We start from the raw sequence: 26,711 nt of genomic DNA, 5'->3' as shown, positions 1-26,711 counted from the left end.
GGCCTAGGGGGAGCTTAATTTTTTTTATAAAGCTTACAAGGAGGGAATTAGGAACTAGTTCGAATATACAAGAACTATTTATATACAAGCTGACGTATACCCGGCTTTTCTCAGGGTTATAAACAGGGCCGTCTTAAGGCATACAGAGTTTGAGGGCCCCTTTTGAAAGTCATAAACCTGCAAGAAAACAACAAACATATTTCTTATAATTTATTAAAAGGGTTCGTGAAAATTAGTGCTATGACACCTAATCGCGATTTTGTAATATGTGAGCATTTAAAAGTATAAAATAATTGAAAAAAAATCAAAATGGAATTATGCATTTGTGTATGAAAATATTCATTTGCATTTCGAAAGGACGTATGAAAATTAAATATATGTTTTTTTTGTGTAGATTACCTACAAATATGTAAGAAAGACTTGCAAATTAATGCCGCGAATCAGTCCCAATTCTTATAATAATAACCTCGAAGCCTGTGGAACTAATTCATCCATAACTGGAGTAAGCGACAAGTGCCTAGGCATTGGATGTTTATTTGTAACTCTTTGAAAAGCGCCGATGTTGATTTTTTTCACAAGTTATCCTCAATTGAGATACAATTGGTGTGGGCGAAAATTTGTGGGAAAATTTGTATTAATTTTTTGTTCTATTTGGGAAGATGCCTTTTTGGTGTGTGTGGGTGTAAAAAATACATGAAAATTTTTCCATGTCAAAGGGCAAACAAATAAAATCTTTCGTTATTAAATTTTTCGTAGTCAATATTTAGACGAAAATCTTTCTTTATTATTCTTATTTTCTTGGAAATATTTTTGTATTGCAAGCAATTTTTAGAAATGTAAATATTTTTGTATTGTTTAAAATGGAAACCTTTAAAATATATCAGTTTAAGTAGTTAGTAGTTGAGTGGATGAATTCCTACCCAGGAGTTGTGAGTTCAAGTCCTCAATTGAGAATTTGACATATTATTTTCCTAGTACTATGTCAGTCCTGACCGACACGAAGCGTTACGCTTGTATTTTGTACTAAGCTTGTAACATTTATTAACTAATATTATAAATGTGTTAATATGTTGGTTTATTCATTCTCCTTTCACGTCGCAACGGAGCACCTTATCGACGTGATTTTTTGTGTAGGCATAGTTGGAGAACTGGAAAATGACGTAGAATACTTTGCAACCGGGAAAAAACATTTAACTCCCGTGGAAAAATTCTTTGTAACAGTATGATACCACGCGAGCGAAGCCGCAGGTAAGACTAGTATATTATAAAAAATACGGATTTGTAGTTTTTGCGTAAGTTATAAACGTATTTTTATATTATTTTTTTGTTCATCAATTTCTCCCTGCTGACGCGAGTTTTCATTGAAAAAAAATTTTAATTGTACGAAAAAAAAATTATCGAAATATTTAAGAGTGATAATTTCAAAAATGTAGCTGTAAAAAAAATTGTTGGCGTGTAAATGATAATTTTTCAAATTTCTGTGACATTCACTAGAACAATCGCTGAATGTGACAGAAACTGATATGATAGGTGGGTGTTTCTCTCATGGCCAATTTTATATCGCGAGCGGTTGAGCAGACCTATTTCATTTTACAATTTCAGCAATAAAAAAAATAATTTATCGTACTGTACCACTAACCACCTATTTTCGGGGATCTACTGATTAGGCCGGATTGATTTTTATTCTATTTTTGAAATTTCAATAAATCACCCTAAACCTTAATTTTTTTATATATCACTAGAGCTCCTCGCAAAGCGCAATTTAAGTAAATTTTATTATAATTATTCATGGTGGCACGTGTAGGACTAATAGGCAATGCCACATGTAGACTAGTTTGCGGTTCCACGCGCCACTCCAGGCCACCACGCAGAAAAGTAAATTTTCCAAAAGTAAGGTAACGGTTTACACCACAGTCCATTGAGACTTTTCTGCGCGGTGGTCTAGATTTGTGGCAGAGACTATTGTTTCTCGATCTTTGCTACTCTAGTGACTTCCCTTAAAACAAACGGTCGCAAATTTTCTTAGAAGTGATGCGCATAAAACTCTAAATCATCAATTTCTTGATTCCACATTAATTTACAAAAAAATGCCCAACACAACAGAAGATTTGTCTTGTCCTGTATTTGGTAAACCAAAATAGTTTACATACAACATGTTACTGACTTATTGTAATATCAAAAAGGATGACCGGGGATCTCATCAAAATGAGAGTTCAACACACCTAAAAAGTGATAAAAAGTCATGAAAAGTGATGAAACAAACATTAGGTTAAATGGGTTACATAGGTAACTATTTGACATAGTTTTTTTTTCATCATAGGTAACTATTTAATTTAGTTTTTGTTTCATCGCTTTTAATGACTCTATATCACTTTTTAAAAGCGTGTTTAATTGTCATTTTGATGAAATATCATGGATCCTTTGAAAAATACCGCTTATGGTGAAAAACGATTTATTATTCTTGAATAAAGGAAAAAGTGTTATTAGTAGAGAAGTTTGTGAAATAAAGTGTTTCGATTAAATGTTTGTTTTGACGGAAAGTGACTAGAAAAATTTGCGATGAACAATAGTTTAAATAATAATGAAAGTTACTTAAATTGCGCTTTGTACGGAGCTCTTGCAACATGCACAAAAGTATTTTGTAAATTTAGGTTAACCGCGTCTCCTGAAAATGTCATCACAGGTAAATAATTTTTTTTGTTTTTTTCTTATGTAGTATAAGGGTCATTCAATAAAGGAATAGGGATTTTGAATTTCTAAAAATAAATTAAAATATTCACTCCGCCCTGATGTGAGTTAAAATAGAACATCATGTTTGTTTGACGTTTGATTTAAACACGTGTTACGTACACTATAAATAGATTAATATGTAGTATTTGATCACTATTATAATTATCTAGTATTCAATCATCATCAATGTCTTGGACCAATAATTATTCAAAATGCGTATAGCGTACGTGTAATGTTGATTGATCAACTACAGACGGGAGGCATTATTGAGCGATACATATCAAGAGTTGATAATTATTATTTAAATAACAAGAGTTGATAATTATAATTTAAATAAACATAGTATCTAATGAGAGGTATGTGATAATTTATTCTAAGTAATTCATTCAGAAAAATTCCATTGAAACTAGTTTTGCTTCATTGTTTTCATATAATGCTTTTGTCATGGTTCTGACTGCTAACGTACACGGAGAAAATGATCCTGTTAAAAAGTGATAGCATGCCAATTTAGTCATTCAGAATATATCGAGGACACGTGTTCTTTTCCTGATAAATATCATGAGAGACATGTCGCATATCAGTATTTGTATGAACACGTGTTCCGCCGTCCTCATAAAACATTTGCTTTTAACTGATATTTCACTTTCGTTAAATGACTGTTTATTTAATTATTATGATATAAATGCCTGCAGTCCCGTTTTTAACAGGTAAACGAATATTTTTTAATAAATTAACAGTATTTATTATCAGTAAGTAATAATCAACAGTTCGAGTAGAATATTATACAACCACGTATCTACGACAAAGGTTGTTGATGGATGTGCATAATTTGTTTGTGTAACATAAAAACATTTTTGATACTTTTTAGATGACGTGTAGCTGTCGTTGCTCGACTTTTTTGTACTTTAAAAAAATATTAATTACATGAATTATATATATAGGTACACATATAAATCTTCCAGAATAAATTCTCTAAACGATGGTGAAACCCCTATCAAACTCCGTTGCATAGTTTAAAAGAACTAAGCGCACAAACAGGCTCACGCGGATAGTGACTTTGTTTTATACTATTTAGAGATATCAATGTAGTGTCACGATTACGCATTTACTAAAAGTTTATCAGGAAAAGTTTTTAGTTAATTGTGATCTGGGATGTTCCCGGGGGTTCCAGACTATTCCCGAACATTCCACAACATGCCAGAATGTTTCGGGATGTTTTGGAACGTTCTCAATGTTCGTTCGTCGAATGCTCTCGAATATTCTCGAATGTTCTGGACTGTTCTAGAAATTTCTAGAGGGCGAAACTTCCAGCACTTATATCTTCAAAAGCACACCCTTCAGGTAAAAACGAGAACCTTCTTCATGGATGGGGGATAGAGGCTACCACGTCATATAACATCCTTAATCGTATCGAGACTCGCTTCTGAATTTTAGCTGCATGCACATTGTACACTTACTTGTATAATATATATTGATTATTTATTTCAATAAATTATATTATTATTATTTAATATTATTTATTTCAATAAAATATAAATTGAAATAAATTAGAAACCTATTAAAATCACTGTATTATTTAATTAATAATTTGTATTTGTTTACGCGATAAGAATTGTACATTAATTATTATATTTTATGTTTACGTAGATTCCAAACTGTCAAACTGTAATTAATGGAATTATACACACATTTTATGAATTATCTGTGATACAGTGTTGTTCAAAAAATTGATGAAATTCTTCGATTTTTCTATATTTATATACTGGAGAGTAGTTTAAGACGTTACCCAGAGATAGCACTAGATAGTAGTTTAAGAGGCTAATGGAGATAATTTAGGGTTGAAACCATGATAATTATTGCAACCTCAAGGTCGAGAGCCAGAATAATTCCTACCACCTGCTGTAGAAGCCATCAGGGCTCTTTGTTATCTATCATCCAAAGTCCAAAGTGGTTGACCCAGAGTTTTCATTTAAAACATTTTTGAGACAAACCCGGAACTACGAACAACATATATAATGCAGAAAATCTGTTTATAATACCAATTAGACTTTAAAATACCAATTACTCTCTGAAAGCAACAATTTTTTTCTTCCAAAGTTTATTAAAAAAATAGTGATGGTTCGGGCGAACTCGGATTGTAGGTAATATCTATTAATTAACTGTTGTAAAACACTCTTAATGGATACTAAAAATTATTTCATTATTTTCTTCAGTAAATACAAGTAATACGCTCTCGTGCCAACCGATGTAGAGCGCGTAGGTTATAAACATGAACCTAAAAAGCTCTGGACATTGAGCAACTGCCTGGCAGCCATCTTGTATGAAATTTTTTTTAAATGATTTGTATGCGAAGTGGTACTATTGTTTCATATACTTTTTAAAATATTTTTAATGCAAATATACATACGATTTTTTATGGAATATGATGAAACACAATACGGGATACGTTTTAAAAAAATTAAGCAGGTTTTGACATTTTTCCGTCCAGAGCTTATTGAGTCTATGGTTAGAAAATAGTTTTGCCACATCTGGCAGTTTTTGGAAAAATATATAAAGTTTCGCTGACTGAGACATAAAATCAGATAAGTGAATTTATTCGATAAAGTTAGTTAAATTCACTATCTTGAATAAATATCGCCACCTCGGGGGAAGAACGTAGAAAAATCTCCCTGTCACGGAAGGCTAACTTTGTGGCATTTAAGTTCTGGACAGTTCAGTTGTTGCGTAGTATCTTGTCTGTACCTCCCGACCCCCCTTCTCCCAGCAGGTAATATAAGAATAAAAAAATATGAAAATATCTGGAAACATCCACTTGAGTGATCACGTGCCAAAGGCCGGTGCGCAATATGTGACTATATTAATAAATATATGTATTCAAAACATTTTTTACAAACCTTCCTTTACCAACATTATAAAAACATATTTTCTAACTATGAAGCATAATATTTATTTCTTCTTGAATAGTTGTAAAATTACTTTGTGGCGTCATTTAAAAGTGATGAAAACAAAGTATTTCATTTATACTTAATCATAAAATTTATGCTGGAACACTTGTACTTTCGCTTGACAACCAATAATATCATATGGATAAAACAGTACCATACCGGTTTTTAATTGATATATCAACACATTCCTTTCTACAAGTGAGTAATGCATATTATCAAAGATTTATATAGGTATTTTCATTGAAACGTACTATAACTCAGAACATCTGTTTCTATATCTAACTCTCGGACGGTAAACGCCGGTATCATGAAATTTGTACGGTGTTTTCTGTTTCGAATTTATAGTTCAAGAAACTATTTATTGTACAATATAAAAGTTATGTATAAAACACTAACCCCTTACTTATAAACGCTGTGTAAATATAACGCGGCGCGTAACTTCAGAACAGTGAAGAACTTGACTTATTATCGTGGCGTTTGTTTGGTTAAAACGGTCTTACACCAGTCTCAAGGCCGGATTTATCACACTTACGTTGAACGGGCGTGTAAGAATTTAATTAGTATGGCTGATACTAATAAGATACTTAAACACCAATTCGACGTTGGTGTGGTAAAGCCGGCCTTGAGCCTGGTTTAAGACCGTTTTAATCAAACAAAGGTTTTTCACTGTTCTCACCTTACGCGCCGCTTAATATTTACACCGCGTTTATAAGTAAGAGGGTATGGATTTAGTTTGGGTGCAACATTGTCAAATGCTCTATGAAGCTTTGTAACGTCCGTTTACATCTATATCAATGACATGTGTATTTATTTACGATTCAAATACCTTTAAATACACAGAATAAATTCATTTTTACGTAAAAAAAGATAACAAAACAATTGTATGGTTCGAGTTATTACTCAACTGCAGGCGGATCGCAACCAAGTTGATTATTTTAAAATCTGCAGATTTCCTCCCATTTCACGGTATTAATTTTTATTAAAATGTCGTTGATACAGCACTGTGGAATTCGATTTTGTCGAGTAACTTCACAAAGGAATATTTTGAAATTGAGGATTTTCAGTGATATTGATTGACGAACAAAAATACGATTTTATCTCGACGAATAAATTGTCTATAGCCATTTAAAATATCCCATTTTCGTTTTGCTGCCAAAACAATATATTCGTGCGGGTGGCATTGGTTACGTCACACCGGCCAACGTTTGCAGGTGCAGTCCCAGTTCCGTTGACATAATTAGCGTTACTTACGTCATGGCCAAATTAAAACCGTTATACATTAGCGATTGATGATTTTTATTAAATCAGAAACAATTAATGAAAATAATATTATTATTATTTTATTCATCAGAACCATAAAAATAAGCTCTTATATTCCTCACACATTTCATTTGTAGAAATATTTTATTACGGCAATTAAAGTTGGCAGGTATCTAACAATGTGGAATTTCGGTAACAATCAAGTAAATTTGGTGTAAATATAACACGGTCAAGGATATAGATAAAACCTAACACTGTTACGGCCAAAGGGTTTATTTAATAATTTGAAGAATCAGATATTCCGCGTGTGAACCTCCCCTCAAGGCTTATAAATTCTTAACGAGCGCCCCTCACAGCTCCTGCACTCAAAGACTCACACGGGGACCTGGTAATCCCGATAAACTGGCCTCTGAAGACATAAACCGATAGACGCGTATTATGGGGATTTCTGTGTGCCAGAAAAAGATAATTTTTCTGTTTGTTTTGGGTGAAAAGTTGATCAAATTTTTTTCAAATGTCGAAAATTTACTTGAGAAGATTTAATTTCATGTCTTATTTTTATGCGAATAAGTACCTACTCCGCAAGAATCCCTACTAACTGCTAAGAGTTTGCGAGACTGTTAAAAATCCCGCGTGCCCAATTTTAAAATATATTTTTTTATTAATTTGTGTTATTTCACAATTTATTCATTTAAAATAATAATAAAATGAGAAAAAATGTTTATTGCTAATTTATTAAGAATCTCTTTAAATTATTGGAAATCCGGCTAATAACGGGATTAGAACTTTTAGTAAATTCCTAATAAATTAGAACACGTGTTCATGCACCAGCGTATGCCTTAGTAATATTAATGACGAGTTGCGTAAGTATTAGAATTTTGACACCGTGATAATACTTTCGTATTTTACTAAAAGTTTATTAGGAAACATATCAATTCATTCGTTAAGGGCAAATAATTTGAAGAGATCGCCTTGTGAAAGGCCACCACCCAGAATTGAAACGATGCTTGAAATGGCTTTAGATGTGTTTGGTGACAAGATCTGAATATCCAAGTACTTCTCTACCTTCCCTTTCTATATTTCCCCGTACTCCCTCCAGACTCAATACACATCCTAGTTGGGGTCACCACTGAATCAGGGCAGTTGAGACTATTATACGGAATTCAGATTTTAAAAAAATTGGAACCTACCAGATACGTAGGTAAATTTTTTTATTGCCTGTATAAAACCTAGAAGTCAAAATATCTCATATATATTGTAATTCTGCAATTTTCTTTCAATTGCTTAGATATCTAGGTCGGTGGCTGAGTTGACATCGCGTTTGGGTCCCACCCAGGCGTAGTGTGTTCAATTCCTCATCTGGCTAAGTCCTCCATCACAACACAAGCAACATTTTCCGCTTACTGTGGTGGTAGTAGGAGATTTTCAAATATTGTCAAGTTATTCGTAACCCGGGAATGTTTGTCTTTTTTTTATCTATAGTTCCCATATTCAGTGGAGCAGATACCTAAATACAGCCTTCGCCTATAGAAGGCTGCACTCACTTTCGCGTCTGGACTAATTTCTGCTGCACGAAAAAGTGATGTTTGTAATAACAGACCGATATGTATTCAATCCACCATACCTAAACTCTTATACTGGACAAAGTGATTACACAAATAAAACCTGTAATATCACCTCACTAGTTTGTATTTCTGTCAGTTAGAAGTAATCTTTCTAATTTAATTATCTATGAAACTTTTATAACTAATGATTTTAAAGGAAAGAATAACAAGTGGACTCTGTTTATAATGATGTAAGAAAAGCCTTGAATACAGTTTCCCAATAATTCTTATTTAGAAACTAGAAAAGCTCGGTATACAAGACAACATATTAGCCTGATTTAAGATTTATTTTACGAAAATATTTCATAATGAATTTATTTTACTGACCTCAAAATTTTAGAACTATTTATCATTTTTATATTCTTCGAGATAATATCAAAAAGTTTTGAATTGATAAACAGCCCTTCGAAAAAAAAAATCAGTGATCTTCAATTACAATATTGCTAACAATACTCTTGAGAAATTAACACATATTCAACCAAATCATTATATTGTTAACCACATAACGTAATTCTCTAACAATGTCTTACAAATGTTTGGATTTATAACTAGGTTAACTAGAAATTTTAACAATATTAGGTATATTAAATTGCTATATTTTGCCTCAACATCAACTTGAATACAATTCTCCCGCCTGGAACCATATTACAATATTCATGTACAAGCTATTGAAAGAATGCAAAATAAATTCATACGTTTTCTAAGTTTTGAAATGGGTTTTCCAGCAAATTTGTTGAACTACAACACTCTTTTAAATTAAATGAATATGCTTAAATTGCCAGATGGAAGGATTTTCACTGACTGGGTTGTTTCGCAGAATTTGAACAATAAATCAAATTTCAACCTTCCTAAGTCCTATTCACTTACCAAATACAAAAGATTATTACCGAGACAGTTTAGATGTGTAATAAATACATATATACTGTATTAATACTATTATTATACTGTATATGTATGTATGTATTATACTGTTATTAGGTATATACTTATTAATACTGTATTAATACTATTCATATGTAAAAGTCCCTAAAAAGGGTGTTAATAAAGTAAAGTAATAAATAAATAATGAGCCGGAATGATCAATCCGTCCGGGCATATTATCGTCACAAGCAAAAAGGCAGCTGGGAGTCATATTGATAGACGAGACGAAAAAGTACATCGGAATGTGACTTTGGCTAATTCCTAGCTGTCTTTTTGCTTATGACGGTATTATAGGTATTTATTTTATTTTACGCCTATTAAGGATTTTACATAAATATATAACAATATTTAAGAAATTATGCTCGTAAATAGCGCAGGAAATGTCTGTTTAAACACATATATAATTAAACAATATTGTTGAATTTGATCTAAACATATTGTAGGTACAAAATGTAAAAATAAAATATCCAAAATATTTTTTTTCTTTCAGCCGACAAAACACTGTTAACGTGCAAAATACTGTAATACTGTCAATTTAAATAGCTTTATAAAAATATTCCCCTACTTTATGAAAAAAACTTCAATAAGGTATGCTTATATAATGAAATTAATGTACTAAATATATCAACAACATCGGAGTATTTGTTTACTAGCTTTTGAATCCGTCGCATAGGAGTGTGATATGTTATACTGAAAGCTTTTAATTTTTATTATGGGTTTTAATCAAACAAAATTTACTTGCGTACGCTGGGATTTCAACCAAACTACCATTAGTATCAAGTACCGGGTAAATCTAAGTAAGTAGTGTTTTCAGTTTCCAAATCAATATAATTCGCAAATATACGTTGACATTTTTTGATTTGTTAAATTTACAAATTAACTGTGTATTTTATTTAATTATTCATTTAGTACAGGATAATTTGCATATTTATACATTTGTAAAATGTTTTGACTGTCCAACAAATTCACAAAGTAGTTCCCGTTTTAGAAAATTCTGTTTGTGTTTAACCGACTTCGTAAAATATTGACCACCTGATATCTTATTTTTATTAAAATTTTTCAACAAGTAAGCGAAAACAACAGGTAACACTGCAAATCCTATTTATATAGATACATGCAATATTTAAAAAAAAAATCAAAAATGACAGGTACGAGCCTTTCAAGTTCAAATGATCCCGGGAAACATAAAATAGACAAAATATAATATAAATCTTATTTTTACCCACTTCAACAAGTTCAAGATTTGTTAAAAAAATTTATAGCAAAACCCTTATTGAATATTCTGCCCCTGTATTCTCCGTATGTTACTGATATAAAATGTAAACATGAATCCGATAGTTGTCTTGTTAATTACAAAGCGGACGCCTTTTATAGTCATTTGGAGTTAACGATGTTTACAGAGGAATTGAGTTTATTTTTTAACATTGACTTTCCAAGGGTAGTTTACCCTTGGAAAGTCAATTAAGGCTTTCATTAGTAACTAAAATATATATATAAATGAGCTGTGGCCCTCTCTATCACAAAACAGAATAAACTAAGTTGATTTTACACAAAAACTCTCTTATGAGGGAGGAATTTCAATATTTAAAGTAAGTAACCGCAGAGCCATGACGAGAAATTCGAAACACAATGAATTATTTACAGAAAACATGATTAAATCATTTTCTAAATATATATTTAGGTAAGTATCTACATACATTAAGTAAGTACGAATGATTTATTTTCATCCTATTTCCAAAACCAATTTACAACTGTAGATACGGATATTTTATCACGAGAAACCCAACATAATAGATTTTCAAATAATGTTATCACAAAATCCTTTGAGGGAAAAATCGCAGAGAAAATTCAATTTCAGATCACAACGCTGAAAGTTTTAGGAATTTTCTTGAAAATTATATTTTGTACGATGATAACTCACATAGTTCTGAACGATTTTTTTTCAATATTTTACACAATTTCTTGTCACAATTCGATTTTTTTATCACTTCTCATGTTTTTAACTAGTTGGTATTTTGTCACATGTTGTTACTTTTTCACACGTTGTTATTCTGTCACAAGCGATAACAGTTATCGTAGTATGACCGTTGCTGTGACCGGCTGACCCAGTACTAGCGACTACCACCCAGCAGTTGTGGCTTTCAGGGATCAGTCATTCAAGTGAGTCAAACCTTATTATACAACTGTGGAAGATTGATTCTAAAATGGAAAGTTGTGAATTATTTTAGAATTAAAGTTGTAAAATCATCGACTAGAAATTTGTCTGTCTCTTATGTAGATGTAGTTTCAATAGTTTGAGGAGTTGGCCATGGTTGATCATAGTTCCATGGTTGGTCATAGTTCCATGGTTGATCATAGTTCCATTGTTTTGTAATAGTTCCACGGTTGATCATAGTTCCATGGTTGATCATAGTTCCATGGTTGGTAATAGATCCATGGTTGATCATAGTTCCATGGTTGATCATAGTTCCATGGATGATCATAGTTCCATGGATGATCATAGTTTCATGGTTGATCATAGTTTCATGGTTGATCATGGTTCCTAAGTTGATCATAGTTCCATGGTTAAACATAGTTCCATGGATAATCATAGTTCCATGGTTGATATGTTCAATAATTGGTATGCTGAGTACATAGTCAGTGAAACGCAAAAACTTACGTGACCGATTAATATACTAATGTATGTATATAGATACGCCATGGCATATCGAAAAATGCACTTTCATGCGTTCTCATCCGTATAAAACAACCTTTTTGTTTATGTCGAAACGTGGTATTCAATACCGGATCATTTTAAAATCTGATTTTATGGAGGCAATTTTTTTTTTAATGATTATTGTATTAAAAACCCATCACGCTGTTAGTTTAGAATTCACCAATTCTAAAGAACCCAAACCAAAGCCTTAAAAATAAAATTCATATTGTCGTTGTATTTCTGTGTACCTTGCGTGTTATATCGCTGTACAGAATCCTCGACTAGTTTCATTATTTAATGTATGTACACGTTTTGTTTTGTTATCACAGACAGGCGCGTGCACACAGTACACGGAATACGAGCAAGGAGCAAGCAGTCCACAACCAACAGCCAACAGCATGGTGTCATCAACACTTGTGCAGTCAATGCCATATGATTAGCTTTCATGTCAATCAATAAGCAATTAATATCATTTCTTTGGGGGTTTTGTGGAAAACTGATATCTGGTGTTTATTATGTACGTAGTTACATTTCTATAATTATTTAGTTTACCTAGTGATTAAATTGTTTGCTTAATTGTAATCATTTATTTAATTAATGATTTGCGTAATGCTGTTACAAAATTTGTCACGGTAGAATACATCAGTAATTAAAATACATTTACGATTATGATTTTACGGGTGAAGTCATTGAATACTCTCGTTTTTATTATGAATAAAACACTATAAATCTCGTTTATTTACAAAATTATTACTTAATTAATTAAATATTTATACAGAATATTGTATAGTGGTTTATTGTGGCTTCAAGTCAGTTTATGGCGAACAAAATGCTGAATTTGAATTGTAAAAAAAAAATATTTCTTAGTAGTAATTGCTTTTTAAATTTCTCATCTTATATCACTAAAAAAACTTGAAAACTTTCGTTTCTCAAACAGACTGCTTTTGTTTTTCCATAATTATTTTATTACAGAAAACAATACGTGGTTTACGGGCAGTTCGCTTCAAAACCTTTACGTCTAATTTAGGAGCTCTATTATTTTCCATATTCATAAATGACATAGTTCTTTTTATAAGATTCGTAAAATTTTCGTTATTTCCTGACGATATTAAATTTTATACCAGTTAAACGTCAAAAAGACGACTCCATTTGTTTAAAAATCGATATCTACGGAATCGGTATACTCTAAAGGTGTACAAAAAGGTGTAAAATAAGTTTATGCGGTACCTCTATGTGCAAGAACTTAGAAAGGTACTAACCTCTTTTGTATCTCTCTGACTTTCTCGCTGGAATACTACGACTAGACGTTAGGTAAGGTTAGGTTAAGTTAGGTTAAGTTAGGTTCAGAGGCGGCTCGTGACAGAATTTGCCAGCAGTGCATTTCACAAATTATGGTAACATGTAAAATAGGAAAATAAAGAGATTTAAAGGGAACTACATACCCAGTACAAATAATTCATTTGTAGAGAAAATCCATTCGTCGCTCTTTCATTTGAGAAAATTCTTCAATTACAAGATTATTAAAGTCTGGTATAGATGAGATCAAACTTTTTTCGATGCTCATCATTGATAAAGCATTGAGACGATCTTGGGACATAGTATTCCTCAAAAATGTTTTTACACGTTTCAACGTAGAAAACACCTTTCGCACTCGACAGTTGTCATCGGAATAGTACAAATTATTTTTAACAGTTTCACTATTTCACTAAAACACTCCACCAAGTTACACTTGTAAAATAATTGTAAAATTGATATTGCTCCGTCAGCATTCGCAAAATCATCTCTAGTTTGTTGGGATTAAATGAACTTCGGTTAATTTTGATAAAATCAATGTTAACCGCAATGTTTTCACTAGCACTCATTTTTAAAAAGCTTTTTGCAGAGCAAAACTCGTAAAAACCGTTAAAACGTCGCGTCAATCGCCAATAATGAATACTGTCAAGTTTGCAGATATGTAGATCGCGCCGGTAACGCTAGAATATTATAACATTGTTAATTAGTTCGAAATCTGTCAATCCTAACTAATGCATTCCAAACGTTTTACGCATGTTTAAGGTTTTTGATATATATCAGGATGTTTCGGCGCATGCGCCGATAATGCACCGACCAGCTTCTATCTCCACTGCTCTAACACATCAACAGCCGTTATGGGTCTCTACCTGTCTCGCTCATTTCACGGTTCCGACCTCTAGAGACAGTGCCTATAGAAGGTACATGGCATGTCTCGGGCAAAGCCGAAAATGCACGGGTTGATATATTACACTATTTTTCGCATGCGCGGGAGTCTAGTACAAACTTTGATTGGTAAGAATATTATAATGATCTGGCGTGAATTCTTCGTGAGTGGATATACGAATTTACATTTCTAAAGTTTATCGATGTTTGGCAGTGCAGTGCACAAATGCACTAAGGCAGGGACCGCCTCTGGTTAGGTTGTCAGTAGCACATAAGTTGCTCAACGGGTTCATTTGCAATCCTAAGACTAACCTACCAATGATCATTGATCATGCCTTTGGAGGAGAATGACTACACTCTTAAACTACATTTTTTCAGAGGAAGATTTTTTTCAGGTCAACTTCGGTGACTTTGAGATTGTGATATTTTTTTTATACAAGGCTGCATCTCATCAACTGGTATAATGAATGTATGTAATTGATTAATGTACTTGAATATATTTTATTAATTGTAAATTTCGTGAAATGTTATTGGATTCAAGTTTTTAACTAAATACGATAAAAAATTGAAAGACTGTCCTGCTATTGCTAAAAAGTATGTAACAATTGTTGAGTAAATTATATTATGTTTCTCTTTTTGTGTCTCTCGTGTCTCTTGCCTCTCTTTGTATTATTTGTCATTTGAGTGGGTTTTAATATAATTTTATACGGATATCCTTTGACTGAGTAGGTTTTTTTTAATTTTAAGTACTTACACATTACTATATTAACTGAATTTTTATTGGTGACTTACGTGAGAACATCTGTAAGAAACCCGTGTAAAACAAATAAAATAGCTAAGCCATTTCATACATCGCATTTTCTCGATTATGAGGACGATGTTGCTACAATTTTACACAATAAAACCAGATTGAAAAATACATCATTATCATAACGTTCTAAAAAATGACAAAATTCATGACAAAAAAATCATAACGTTCTTACCCATTTCTAGTCGGGTTGGAGAAAAATCGCTTCAATAAGGCTCCTCCAGGCGTCCTTGTCCTGTGCTATTTCAGCATCTTCAGTCCATTGCAGACCAAATTTTACAGCCTCTGCACTTGCTTTTTTCTTATCAATAGACATGCTTTGTTTTATGAATGTTATTTAAAGACCCCCAAACACATTTAATACATGTTTATTCGCCGTCTTCAACGGATGTCGAAAAATTACTATTTAAATGCTCCAATAACTCTGTCCTTATAACTTTGTAACTCATAATTTGATGACAGCCAAATATTATAAAACTCTTGAAATTTACAAAAGGTATTGTTATTAACATTTAGGGCCAGTTTTCTTCACAGAACTTTACCGATAATAAAATTTTCGAATATAAGTTCAGTGAAAATTTTGTTATCATTTCAGTTCTCTGAAATAAATGAATCATAGTTATATTATAACAGAACTTGAAAAATTTCTTTCTAATTTGATGAATTGTTCAAATTCTGTGAAACAACTGGCCCTTAGAAATAACAATTTTGGAGGTAAGTATGTGTACCGCTGTCTCATGAACCATTCATTGGTCAACACCTCTGCCATAGATCACCCTTAATGTTTCGCTACGTTTGGTGACTTATCAGGGGTGCCCGACAGACGACAGTCAGTCCGGGAATCGGAAATGTCCAAATGGCCACGTTACAGTAATTAACAGCGAAGGAAGCCGTACCCAGAGACGTTTAGTTCAAATTACCCCCGTTAGGGCATGTGACTTTTCTGTATAACTGAAATAGTACCTGACTACAGGGATACTAAAAATAAAGTTAAAATTAATAAAATACTTCGTTTTTACCACTTTTATTGTTTATTACCAACATGTTTCATGAGCAACGCTCACTTCTTCAGGGTTTTTAATAAAACTAATTATAAATAATAGACATAAACAATGATGTCAATAGAAAATAATAGACATATGTCTATGATTTTCTATTGACACCATTGTTTTTACGCTACCTTATGTATGAGAAACGGCGATATTAGGTCAAGATCCGTTGGCAACACTGAATTACTGAACGGAAATTTCCGAACGTTTGCGTCGGCACAAACAAAGTGTATGCAAGAGCTGCGTTCCACATGACGTCATTAGGTTTTTTCCATTCGGTTTCTCCGAACGCGCCGGCTTGCATTCGGAACGTGCGTAAGGAATTTTTTCCGTTCGGAACTAAAACGAACGTGTGCGGCAGTTAATGTATTTTCTACTGATTCCGTTCATTCGGATGTCCGAATACGGAAAACGAATTCGGAAATCGAATACGGAAAACGTATGTATGCGGCCAGCCTTAGAAGAAGTAAAAATAAAGTCTTACAAAAATTACGAATTTTAGTTTCACAACCCGTCGGGAGCCAAGTTAATTTGTTTTGAGAGATTTTAATTACTTCTTAGTACCTACCTGACTAGTTCATACACGGAGAAAAACGAGTATTGCTGATTTATTACAATCCTGTTAATAAGGGACAGCAACCGTTTCCAAAAAAAATTGATAATTATTATCCGAATATAGCGGAACAAGTGTCCATTCACATGCATTTGCCCTGTTAACATATTATATAATGATTTTTATGGACCTAAAAGTTTAACATGAAAATTATCAATTCATTCGTTAAGGGCCCGCAATCCCTTTTTTATCAGGATTACGAATAATTAGAAAAGATTTTTAATAAACTAGCAATATTTTATATACTTAATTTTTCTCCGTGTATGGAATTAAAATATAAATAAAAATAGTCAATAATAATTTGAAATAAATTAATTTTTGTATAACGATATATCATGCCCCTGAGACCGTTCAATTATCTCTTTCTGTCGCATGCGTCTTTTAAGGAGATGCACTACGTCGTGTAATGTTTTAAATTGAGCCGCAATCAATAACAACCCTTAGATAGATGGCGATAAGGTTTAAATTCCCGCTAAACACCATCCGCCTGTTTTGATTTATGCAAGAAAAACACATGGCCAAAAAGTGCCTTTTATTTTATTTTGTGGATTGTTCAGGCATAAATATTTAATTTTAGTCAGAATATTTTATAAATAACTTAATTTTCCACACTATACAATAAAATTATAACCGAAAATGGGTTCGTAAGTAGGAGATTTTGAACTTTAAAGCAGTTTTCATAGGCCTTATACATTATTTTTTTCTGGGCTTATAATAAGACTTATCTAAAAAATAATCGATTATTTCAAAGGCCAAGATGTATTCTACTAAAGCATGTGAAACATTTCTAGGCGACCAAATTTTCAAACCAAAAACACATGATTTTGCATTACTACTTATGGCATCACCGAAAAATAAGTTACGACGAAGCAGTATTTTTTTTAATTCATTCATATACAGGGTGATTCACCGCTAACTCGAAGAATTTTAACCAGCAATTTCTGAACATATTTGAAAACGTAAATGTCACTTTGCTGTCCAATGAAATTGTTATTTCAATTAATAACAAATAAAATATGTTTGAATCCCACATTGCAATTGGGTAGATAGGTACAACCTGGCGGGTCACGTGATTCGCACTCCGTCTCGTTCCAGCACTACGGTAACAGACGAGACAGAGCACGTATCACGAGATTCCTCGTGACGTGCAGCAGTGTGGTCACTGGCGACGTGTAACAAAATTAAAAAAAAACATATAATCTCATTGGACAGCAAATTGACATCTTCATTATTCAGAAGAAAATTTATATTATTAAAGTTCAAGGGTTATTATCCATGTTTGATCATATTAAAAAGCATTAACTACTGGTCTAATGAATAACGTAATTTGTTAAGTTGAATTTACGATCGTTTTTTTTTACTTAGGAATGAACGTCAGGCACACTATGTTAATTAGTATTTTGATAAGAGTTAAGAATACAAAAAAAGAAACAGAGAGGTCAAGATTTAAGATTGTAAATTTGCAGATGGATGAAGGAGCTTGGTGCCTTCGCCCAAAGCTGTTCAGGAATGAGAGAAAGAAAATGAAAGAAGTCCACAGCGGACGTGGTTGGGATTGTAAGCGGACAGAAAATATTTCGCGTGAAACGTCCTGAATATTATAGTGTTTTGTCAAATGCTGGGATGTAATGTAACAAAAATATTTCCGCTAAAACTACGTACCTACCCACTTTTTAGAAAAAAAATGTCAGGTAGCTTGTCGTCGGCCAAGAATAATGATATTTGTAGAACTTATTTATTTATTTTTTACTAGCTGTACCCCGCCACGCGTTGCTGTGGCTTAGTCTGTCTGTGCAGATAGAGAAAAAATAGTTGCACTCTAGTCTTCAGAATGTAGTGCAAGGACACAGTTTTTTATTTAAATTTTATTTTAAATAATAAGGCCTTCTGAAAATGGAAGACGGGAAGAAGTAAGGAAAGCGAAAGATTCTGAGATAACTGTATATTCAAATGCGTTCACTTAACATATATATATATATATATCAATGGTTTAAAGCTAAGATATTGTATCTCCATAAACTATTATTTAAGGATAACCGTAGTTGAAAATATGAATCTTTTAGGCAAGATGATTTAAAATTTAAAATATTACATGTTTATACAAATTAATTACATTTTACGCATACAATGTTGTGTTCTCCTTAGCAGTTCAATTCACTACTCGTTTTGTCCAAAAAATTGGGATACAATGTCTTCAAATGGTTAAGTTCATAATATTTTTTTGACAATAGAATTTAAGACTTTTAAACATAGCTCGATATTTAAACTTGAGCTTTGTCAAATCTTGTCTATTTTTAAGGCAAGGGTTGCCGTAAGTACCCATACTTATTTAACATCTCGTAAATATCACGAGATAGTATAATTTAAAATTTGAAAAGACAGTTGAAATCTGCCTTCATGGATCTATATTCAGGGATAGTAATTAAAATAATATTCTGCTAAAAAAACTTGTATTTGTAGGTAGGTACTTACTTAATAGCTTGTCTTCATTTTATTATTCTTCTCAGAAGCAGTTCCTATTTTGAAAATGACACCTAAATCAGACAAATTTGAGTACATTGAACGTGAATAATTTCACTTCAATGTACTCAAACCCATGAAAAATAAAGGGATATTATAATTCAAATTTTGAGAAAGTTTAAATAATTTTCTGTAATAATATAATTTTTATAGGAAGGTATTAACTTAATAAACTGTCTGAATTATTCTTCATACAAGCAGTTCAAATTTTTAAAATTACAGGGAAGTGAATTTTAGTTCATTTAACGCGAATAATTTCACTCGTGAATAAGCATCAATCTATACAATATTAAAATAGCAAAAAGAGTTAATATTTGAATAAAAATTGCAACCGCGGTAAGAATGTTCTTGAAAAAGACAGTGAAATTCTGGTTCATAAGATTTCGAAAGGACCAAAATGATGCAGTTAAATGAATATATTGAAGTCTGTATTTTTAGAATGATTGAGAAGATATTAACGATAACTTTAAGAGAATTATCGGCTTCGGGTGATGAAAGCAGCCAAGAATATCCGTAACCGGAGACAGTCGAAGACCCAGAAGAGAACTAATAAAAAACGCAAACAAATTTGTTAACATTGAACTCGTGTTAAGGTATGAAGGTGTTATTTATACTAATTTTTGCAATATACAGTCACAGGATTAAAATTAGGTTCATTTAACCAATGACTAAACAAAACCATTTAACACTTTCCAAAAAAAAATAGATTCTAAAATTCTGGCACATTTATTTAACAGTATTCAAAATTGTTAATCAAACAAGATTTTGATATTTTTTATTTATATTAGCACCTATTAATTTTTTTCATTGACTTCTAGATTTCTGGAAACACCGTTTTGGCACCGTTATGGATCAGTTTTACAAATCATTCTCACTGCCTCGTAAACTCTGGTCCACCATCAACAGGATAAGATCCTCCCACAGCCGCTGGGCTCACATTTTGGGGCCTGAAAGAGTCAACGATGTTTAAATGCGACGCGGTGCAGACAACCGAACATGTGGTCAACGAATGCCCGCTTCATTAATTCCCCGGCGGGATTGATGGAATGCACAGGGCGACGCTTGAGGCCCTCGACTGGCTCACTGACTTAGATGTTCTCCTCTGATCCCCCCACCAAACGAAAGAAGAAAAAGAAGACCTAATCATTTATGGCATAATAAATAACATTGAGAATTTTATTACAAATATTTTTTTTAATTAAATATTTGTCAGGGCTTCTTATTAAATATTTCTCACGATTATATATATTTTTGAAAAAATAGTATTATTCAAACTTCTTGAATAATTATTAAAAAATACAAATAAATTTTAAAAAATGCAATGGTGGAAATTGATTCACATAATACCGGTGGCATCTAAATCATTTTTCTTTTTTGTGTGTCTTTCTAATGCACGCCGTTTGAGAATTATTAAAATTTTTTCGACAAAAAATCATATTTTTTTGCTTTCAAGTTTGATTCACCCTCTCTGGTCGTGGGTATATTTAATTTGTTATGGTTGCAAGATTTTGTGTGATTTTTGTTGCCTCGGTAATAAATCCATTGACGTCACGGAACAACTTTGTAGTGTTAAAAGGTGTTGATTCTTTTATTAGATTAGGTACTTCTTTTGTGAAAGTTTAATTTTTTTATACTTTGTTTTTTTTTCTCACGTGTTTAGCAATTTCACATGATATTTATGACGTCTAAGGCTTGCTAATAAAATGATCGACTACGAATTGGAGAATGTTACCAGTGATTTTTTAATTTAATAACAGTATGGACCTACCTAATTGTTTAATTTTTCATATTTTAAATTTTTTACTGTAATTAACTCTAATGTAATATGTATCTGTATGTTTTTTTTCTCACGTGTTTAGCAATTTCACATGATATTTATGACGTCTAAGGTTTGCTAATAAAATGATCGACTACGAATTGGAGAATGTTACCAGTGATTTTTTAATTTAATAACAGTATGGACCTACCTAATTGTTTAATTTTTCATATTTTAAAATTTTTACTGTAATTAGCTCTAATGTAATATGTATCTTTATGTTCTCTATGAAAATGGCTTACATTAACATGAACAAACACACTCTTTTAACATCATTTATTTAAACATTCGTTCGACAGATTTTGATAGAATCGTGCAATTAGAAGAAAAAGTTGGTTTTGGCAAAATAAAAATTAAATTTTCCTACACGAAACAAAGGGCAATAATTTAATTTTCCCATGCTTGTAGTAGTAACCCACAATGTTACTGATTTTTACGAAAAAAACATACGAGAAAAAGGATTTAAGCAACGTAATGCCTTCTGCCCTTTGAAAGTCGATATAAAACGATGTTTATGTAGGTTTTTTCCTGGAATGTGAAAAAGGTTGAAAAAGAAGCAATTTGGCCATGTAAAGAATGTGTTTCTAGAAGAAATTTCATTAATAACTTCTACTTGTCAAAGAAGATTCAGTAAACCCATCTACCTACAAGTGAGTTTACCTTTAACAAGTAGAATTTTTACTAGTATCTACGTTATAAGGAAGCGTTTACCCACCCCTCCACCAGGTAGTTAGATTGATCGACGGTACAATAGAGCCTGTGCCCGTTCTGTTAGCGATTGTTTGAAGTGTAGATGGGGTGAAGACAGCCCCTTGCCTACTTTAACAATGGGAGTGATTTGCTACGTGTTCATTACATGTCACACTCTACCTTTACGTTAAGCGCTTACATAAACTTTGACGCTTTCCTTGACAAAGGAATAATGTGTGTACTTCGCTCAAACAATTGAGTTGAAGTTTTTATGACCTGAACTGAGAATCGGTTCATACAATCATACAAACGTATCGAAAAGTAGAAGATTTTAACGTAGTCCATTAACTGCGCTTGTTAAATTTGATTTCCATTAAATTTAAATTAGAGAATTACGTTGGAAAAGCAGTTATTTTGACTAATTGAATATACTATTGTATTTATGCAGTTATAATCTGATTAATAAGAAACTGCGGTCCATTATTTTTAATCAACCTTCTACCTTAAACATCACAATATTTTTTTTAATTTTTATATTTATTTTTAATTAGGTTCGGTAAAACGCACCAAATCTATGGACGTGACCTGTGACGTCACCAGTGAACGAAATACACAAGTCTCAAAAAGTCTATGGTTTTTTCAACCGGCGCTGTATTTTGTATGGGAGTCGAAATTTTTATTTATTTTTAAGATACCCACTTATGAAGAACATGAAAAGGAATATATTTTAAAAGTCATAATATTATGGACTGGAGTTCCTTATTGTCAGACTGACCAAAAATACACTTGAACCAATCGCAGTGGAAATCTGCGAATAGAAAAGCCTCTTTATACCGTCTTCATCCCTATTATCGATCAACCCCGACTGAGACAATCCTGATAGTTGAGAACGTGTAGGATATAAGTTTACGAAGAGGACATGACTTGAAGAAGCAGATTTCTTGATTCAACACAAGTTGGCCGCTATCACATCTCTGGATTTGCCAACAAACACCGAGGCACCCAAAAATCCGTCAGCCACCAATAAATGTACAGCAGCCCAAATAATGGAACGGAGACGTCGAATAATAATAATTTTAGTTGTTTTGTTATTTATTATTAATTTTACTATGTCATTGAATTTTTTATATAAAATTATTTTTATTTGTATTATGTTGCCACTATAATAGGGGAATTTGCCTAGTTTGGGGTATTTTGAATAATAATAAATAACAATTAATAATTCTCTATTTTTAAGCAATAATTATTAACCTAAAACACATATCTAAATTGAAAAAATCTTTCAAGAAAAAAATACTTCCCCCCGACGAGAATTGAACCCTCAGCCATCTGATTGCCGGTCAGTTGCTCTACCAATTGCATTTCGTGATTTATTCAAAACCCGTCAAATTACTTAATTGGTACTGGTATTTTTTTTCAACAATTATTACGTTTTAGATTTTGGGCGTGCATCTGATCGGCAATCAAATGGCTAATAATTTTTGCTTAAAAATTATATATTATCTTTTGTGCTATGTATACAAAAACGTTGTCTCTTTAACATTAGTTTATCATTAAATATAAAAATAAATAAAATTACTCTAGGTACGTTATTTCCCCGGTTAACTTTCCAGAAGACCTTTTTTTGTTTTTTTTTTTTTTAATTTTTTTTTTTACTTGGCTTCGGATTCAGAGGTTGCGGGTTCGAGACCCGATATGCGCAAAAATATTGTATTAAATTAATGTGTTGTTTGACGGTCTCCGTGGTTTAGTGGTTACGATCCTTGAACAATCTGGAGGTCATTAGAAAATTGTTGTAACCATATCTGAATAGCCAGGTACTTCCCCATCTTTCTCTTACCCATCTACTTCCCCTCCCCACTATTTTCAGCCACAAAACATATCCTAATTGGGGTGCCAAAGCCTTGCTTGATTCTGACGGTTGGGAGAAGTTGAAACTCACAAAAACAAATAAATTATAAATGAAACATTCCCTTAACGTTTCAATCTTCAAGGGATTTTGTATTTAGTTTGCATGTGAATATCTTTACAGCTAGTAGGTATCACAACGCAGAACACCTAATTCACGTAATGCTATCTTTGCGAGTATTTACAATGTTATCTGTCAAAAACACATTCGAATCCAATTACGTAATAGTAACCATAACCAGGCGCCTGAAAGTACAGCTTAATATAAATACAACAAAAGATACAGTCTATTTTGCAAGGTACAACCTAATACAATTGAAACTACAGCATCGTGAATTCAGCCCATTACCGCTGCATAAACCATTACCAAACTATTTTCGAAATAGAGAAGTCTTTATCGTTTTTAAAAATCTTATATGTGTCTTAAAGTCTTCTTTTGTATGTTAGAGCATTTTATGTGTTTTTTTACACATTAACTCCACATATTTAGTGATTTTTCTCAAGGCTTACGTCATCTTTGGGATGCTGATGGAGAAAAATTTAAAGGAAATAATGCAGAGGAAGTTCTGGGAAGTAAAATGGTACGAGGGGTTGGTAGGAATCTAAGGGGCTCGGTGTTCAGGAGTGAATCCATCCATCCCGTTGCAGTGTAAGGGGATGGGTCAAAGGGTCACCCTTAACCGGTCTATCCTGCTCGTCACGCAGTTGGTGGACAAATGCATCTGCAGCCACGACCTGGATAAACCTTACCCGATGAACCTGGGCACCCCTACCAAGTCACCAAACGTAGATAACCACTTTTTTTGAGAGAGGTGTTGGTTATCCAATAAATGTCACCCGGGGCACCTGTACCTATGCATTATTTTATTTTACGTACGAATACGAATGCAGTTCCGCCGAGTGGTTCCTGGCTGCAGTCAAGTGTCAATATATTTTCTTTCAATTTCGTAATTTTAATATTGCAACCGTTGAAAAATACGAAACGAATTATATAACTTTGGACAGTTAAATGAGTATTTAAAACGTAACCTAACCTAAGCTAATCTAATCTAACCTCACCTAACCCCACCTAATAAGTAACCTAACCATAAGTTAACCTAACCTAACCAAACCTGGCCTAACCTAACTTAACCTCTGAAAATGATATCGCAAACTGGAAGTAGTTGCATTGACTTGCAAACAAAAATGCTTACCGCGTTTTATAACTCCAGCACACCGTTAGAATTTCATATTGTGAAGCTCGTAGAAAACGATTAGAATTGGTAATTAAATAATGCAAAAATATGTACCCAAAAGCAATGGCTTGGTGATTATCCGTGGAGCCCTAATTATTGAACCTAACCCTATCGTTATGGTTTAATGAAACTTGTACTTGTGTTTTCAGAAAAGTTTCCTCAACACGATTTTTTTTAAATTTTATATTATTTAAAAAAGTCTGAAATGGCACAAGAGTCCCAAACGCTTCCAATTGTCTAAAGCCAGTGAGACTATGGCATTCCGAATTGGGGTATGTTGTGAGAATTAACGTAGTGGGGGGGAGGAAGTAGATGAAGAAGATAGAAGTGGGGGAGTATCTGGCTATTCAGACCTGGTCACCAAACACTGCCAAAGCCATTTCAAGCAATGTTTCAATACTGAATGGTGGTCTTAAACCAGGGCAATATTGTGACAACATTCCACTCTGGAACGTGTCGCTAATCTACGATATATTACATGAGTAAATTGTGAAATAACACAAATTAATCCATCAGATAAAATTTACTTGCGCACACCGCGATTTGAATACGCGACGTCCAGCTGGCTAGTCAAGCTAAAAAACCTTACCCCTCGACCACGGTGGCCGTAATGGCTTTAACTATTAAAGTTTGATATGTCCTCTGTTTGTTAAAAATGAGCTAACGATACCAATTTCGATACCAGTTTCGTAAGTCTGATTGTTGACTCAGCTTTTTTACTCGTGCAGTCTGGTTATGATATGATGACCCTAGGTGCGATGACGTAACGGCTACAACCCCACTAGGTAAGGTACATTCCGTATAATAAATAAAATGAAAAAAACTTATTTATTATGCTTAGGTATAAAAGGTATAAATATATTTGAGAAATATATGTGGTGTAATTATATTTTCACGTAATGTAAGCACTTTGTAGTGAGGTTATGTATTAAGTACTTAATTATAATATATTAATATTTTAGACGTCAAATAGGTTTCGCTCGTGCCCAAGCCTTATCAAGACTGTATAATATTAACATAATGTAATAACGTACACGTACTTACAAACATATGCATATAATAACATAATTGTGGGAAAGTATACAAAGAGAAAAGAGCACTTAAGACAGGGAAGTATGTGTACAAGAGTATGGCACGGTATATCAGTCAGTCCGTATCCTCGCTATATGCGACATTCCTCGCGCAAATTTAAGCGGGCTAAATCGGCCGCTTAAGCCTTGGCAAGCCGTAGAATAGTTCCATTTTTATACACCGCAGTGCTAGCAGTGACAAATGTCAAATATAATGTTTACGTAAATAATTACGTACTCTATCTCACCGCAATATACGTAAACTGCATAATTTTATCAGTGTGGACTGTAAAATTCGTCGAGTGATTGGGGATGTTGACTTTAATAATTGATAATCAATCAAGAATAGGCAAATAGTCTGGAAAGGTATTATACGAGGAATTTTTCAACGTCAGTACAATGTTTTCAGCGGTTTGTTTGTCAAAATTTCACTAATAGTGCATTGACTACAGCAAAAAAAAACCATTTAAAATTAGTATCCTCGTATATACCACTATGAAAATTGAAGTGAGGAACTTTATCAAAAAATCAACTCCTAAATTAGCCCGCCTAAAATTTTTTTAATTTTCAGCATTTAATGACGTAGGAGCACAGATATACCACTCATGCGGCATAGAAAATGAAGTACTTTCCTATAATAAAATCATAGACCAAATATGATATTGCGGATAT

The 26,711-nt window shown here is 32.7% G+C and overlaps 1 protein-coding gene across 3 annotated transcripts in view; it reads right to left on the bottom strand.

The window, feature by feature from the left end:
* Ndae1 (Na[+]-driven anion exchanger 1) overlaps positions 1-26,711 on the bottom strand; it is a 178,292-nt gene that overhangs the window by 104,690 nt on the left and 46,891 nt on the right. The window contains exon 1 of one of the 3 annotated variants that reach the window (XM_089651225.1): positions 11,493-11,561. The exons of 1 other annotated variant lie outside the window; for it this stretch is intronic. Coding sequence is in view for 1 of the 2 variants with exons in the window: in XM_089651224.1 (XP_089507350.1) it covers positions 11,382-11,383 (2 nt within the window). In the remaining variant the exon portion in view is untranslated. Of the gene's footprint in view, positions 1-11,381; positions 11,562-26,711 lie in introns of those variants that run through there. One more of the 3 variants, XM_089651224.1, reaches the window with a different exon arrangement.

The sequence above is a fragment of the Hesperophylax consimilis genome, chromosome 4 (assembly GCF_061612785.1).
Source record: "Hesperophylax consimilis isolate HC1 chromosome 4, BYU_Hcon_1.0, whole genome shotgun sequence".
Taxonomy (NCBI): Eukaryota; Metazoa; Arthropoda; class Insecta; order Trichoptera; family Limnephilidae; genus Hesperophylax; species Hesperophylax consimilis.
The sequence above is the reverse complement of the archived record's forward strand: the minus strand, read 5'-3'. Positions and strand labels throughout refer to the sequence as shown.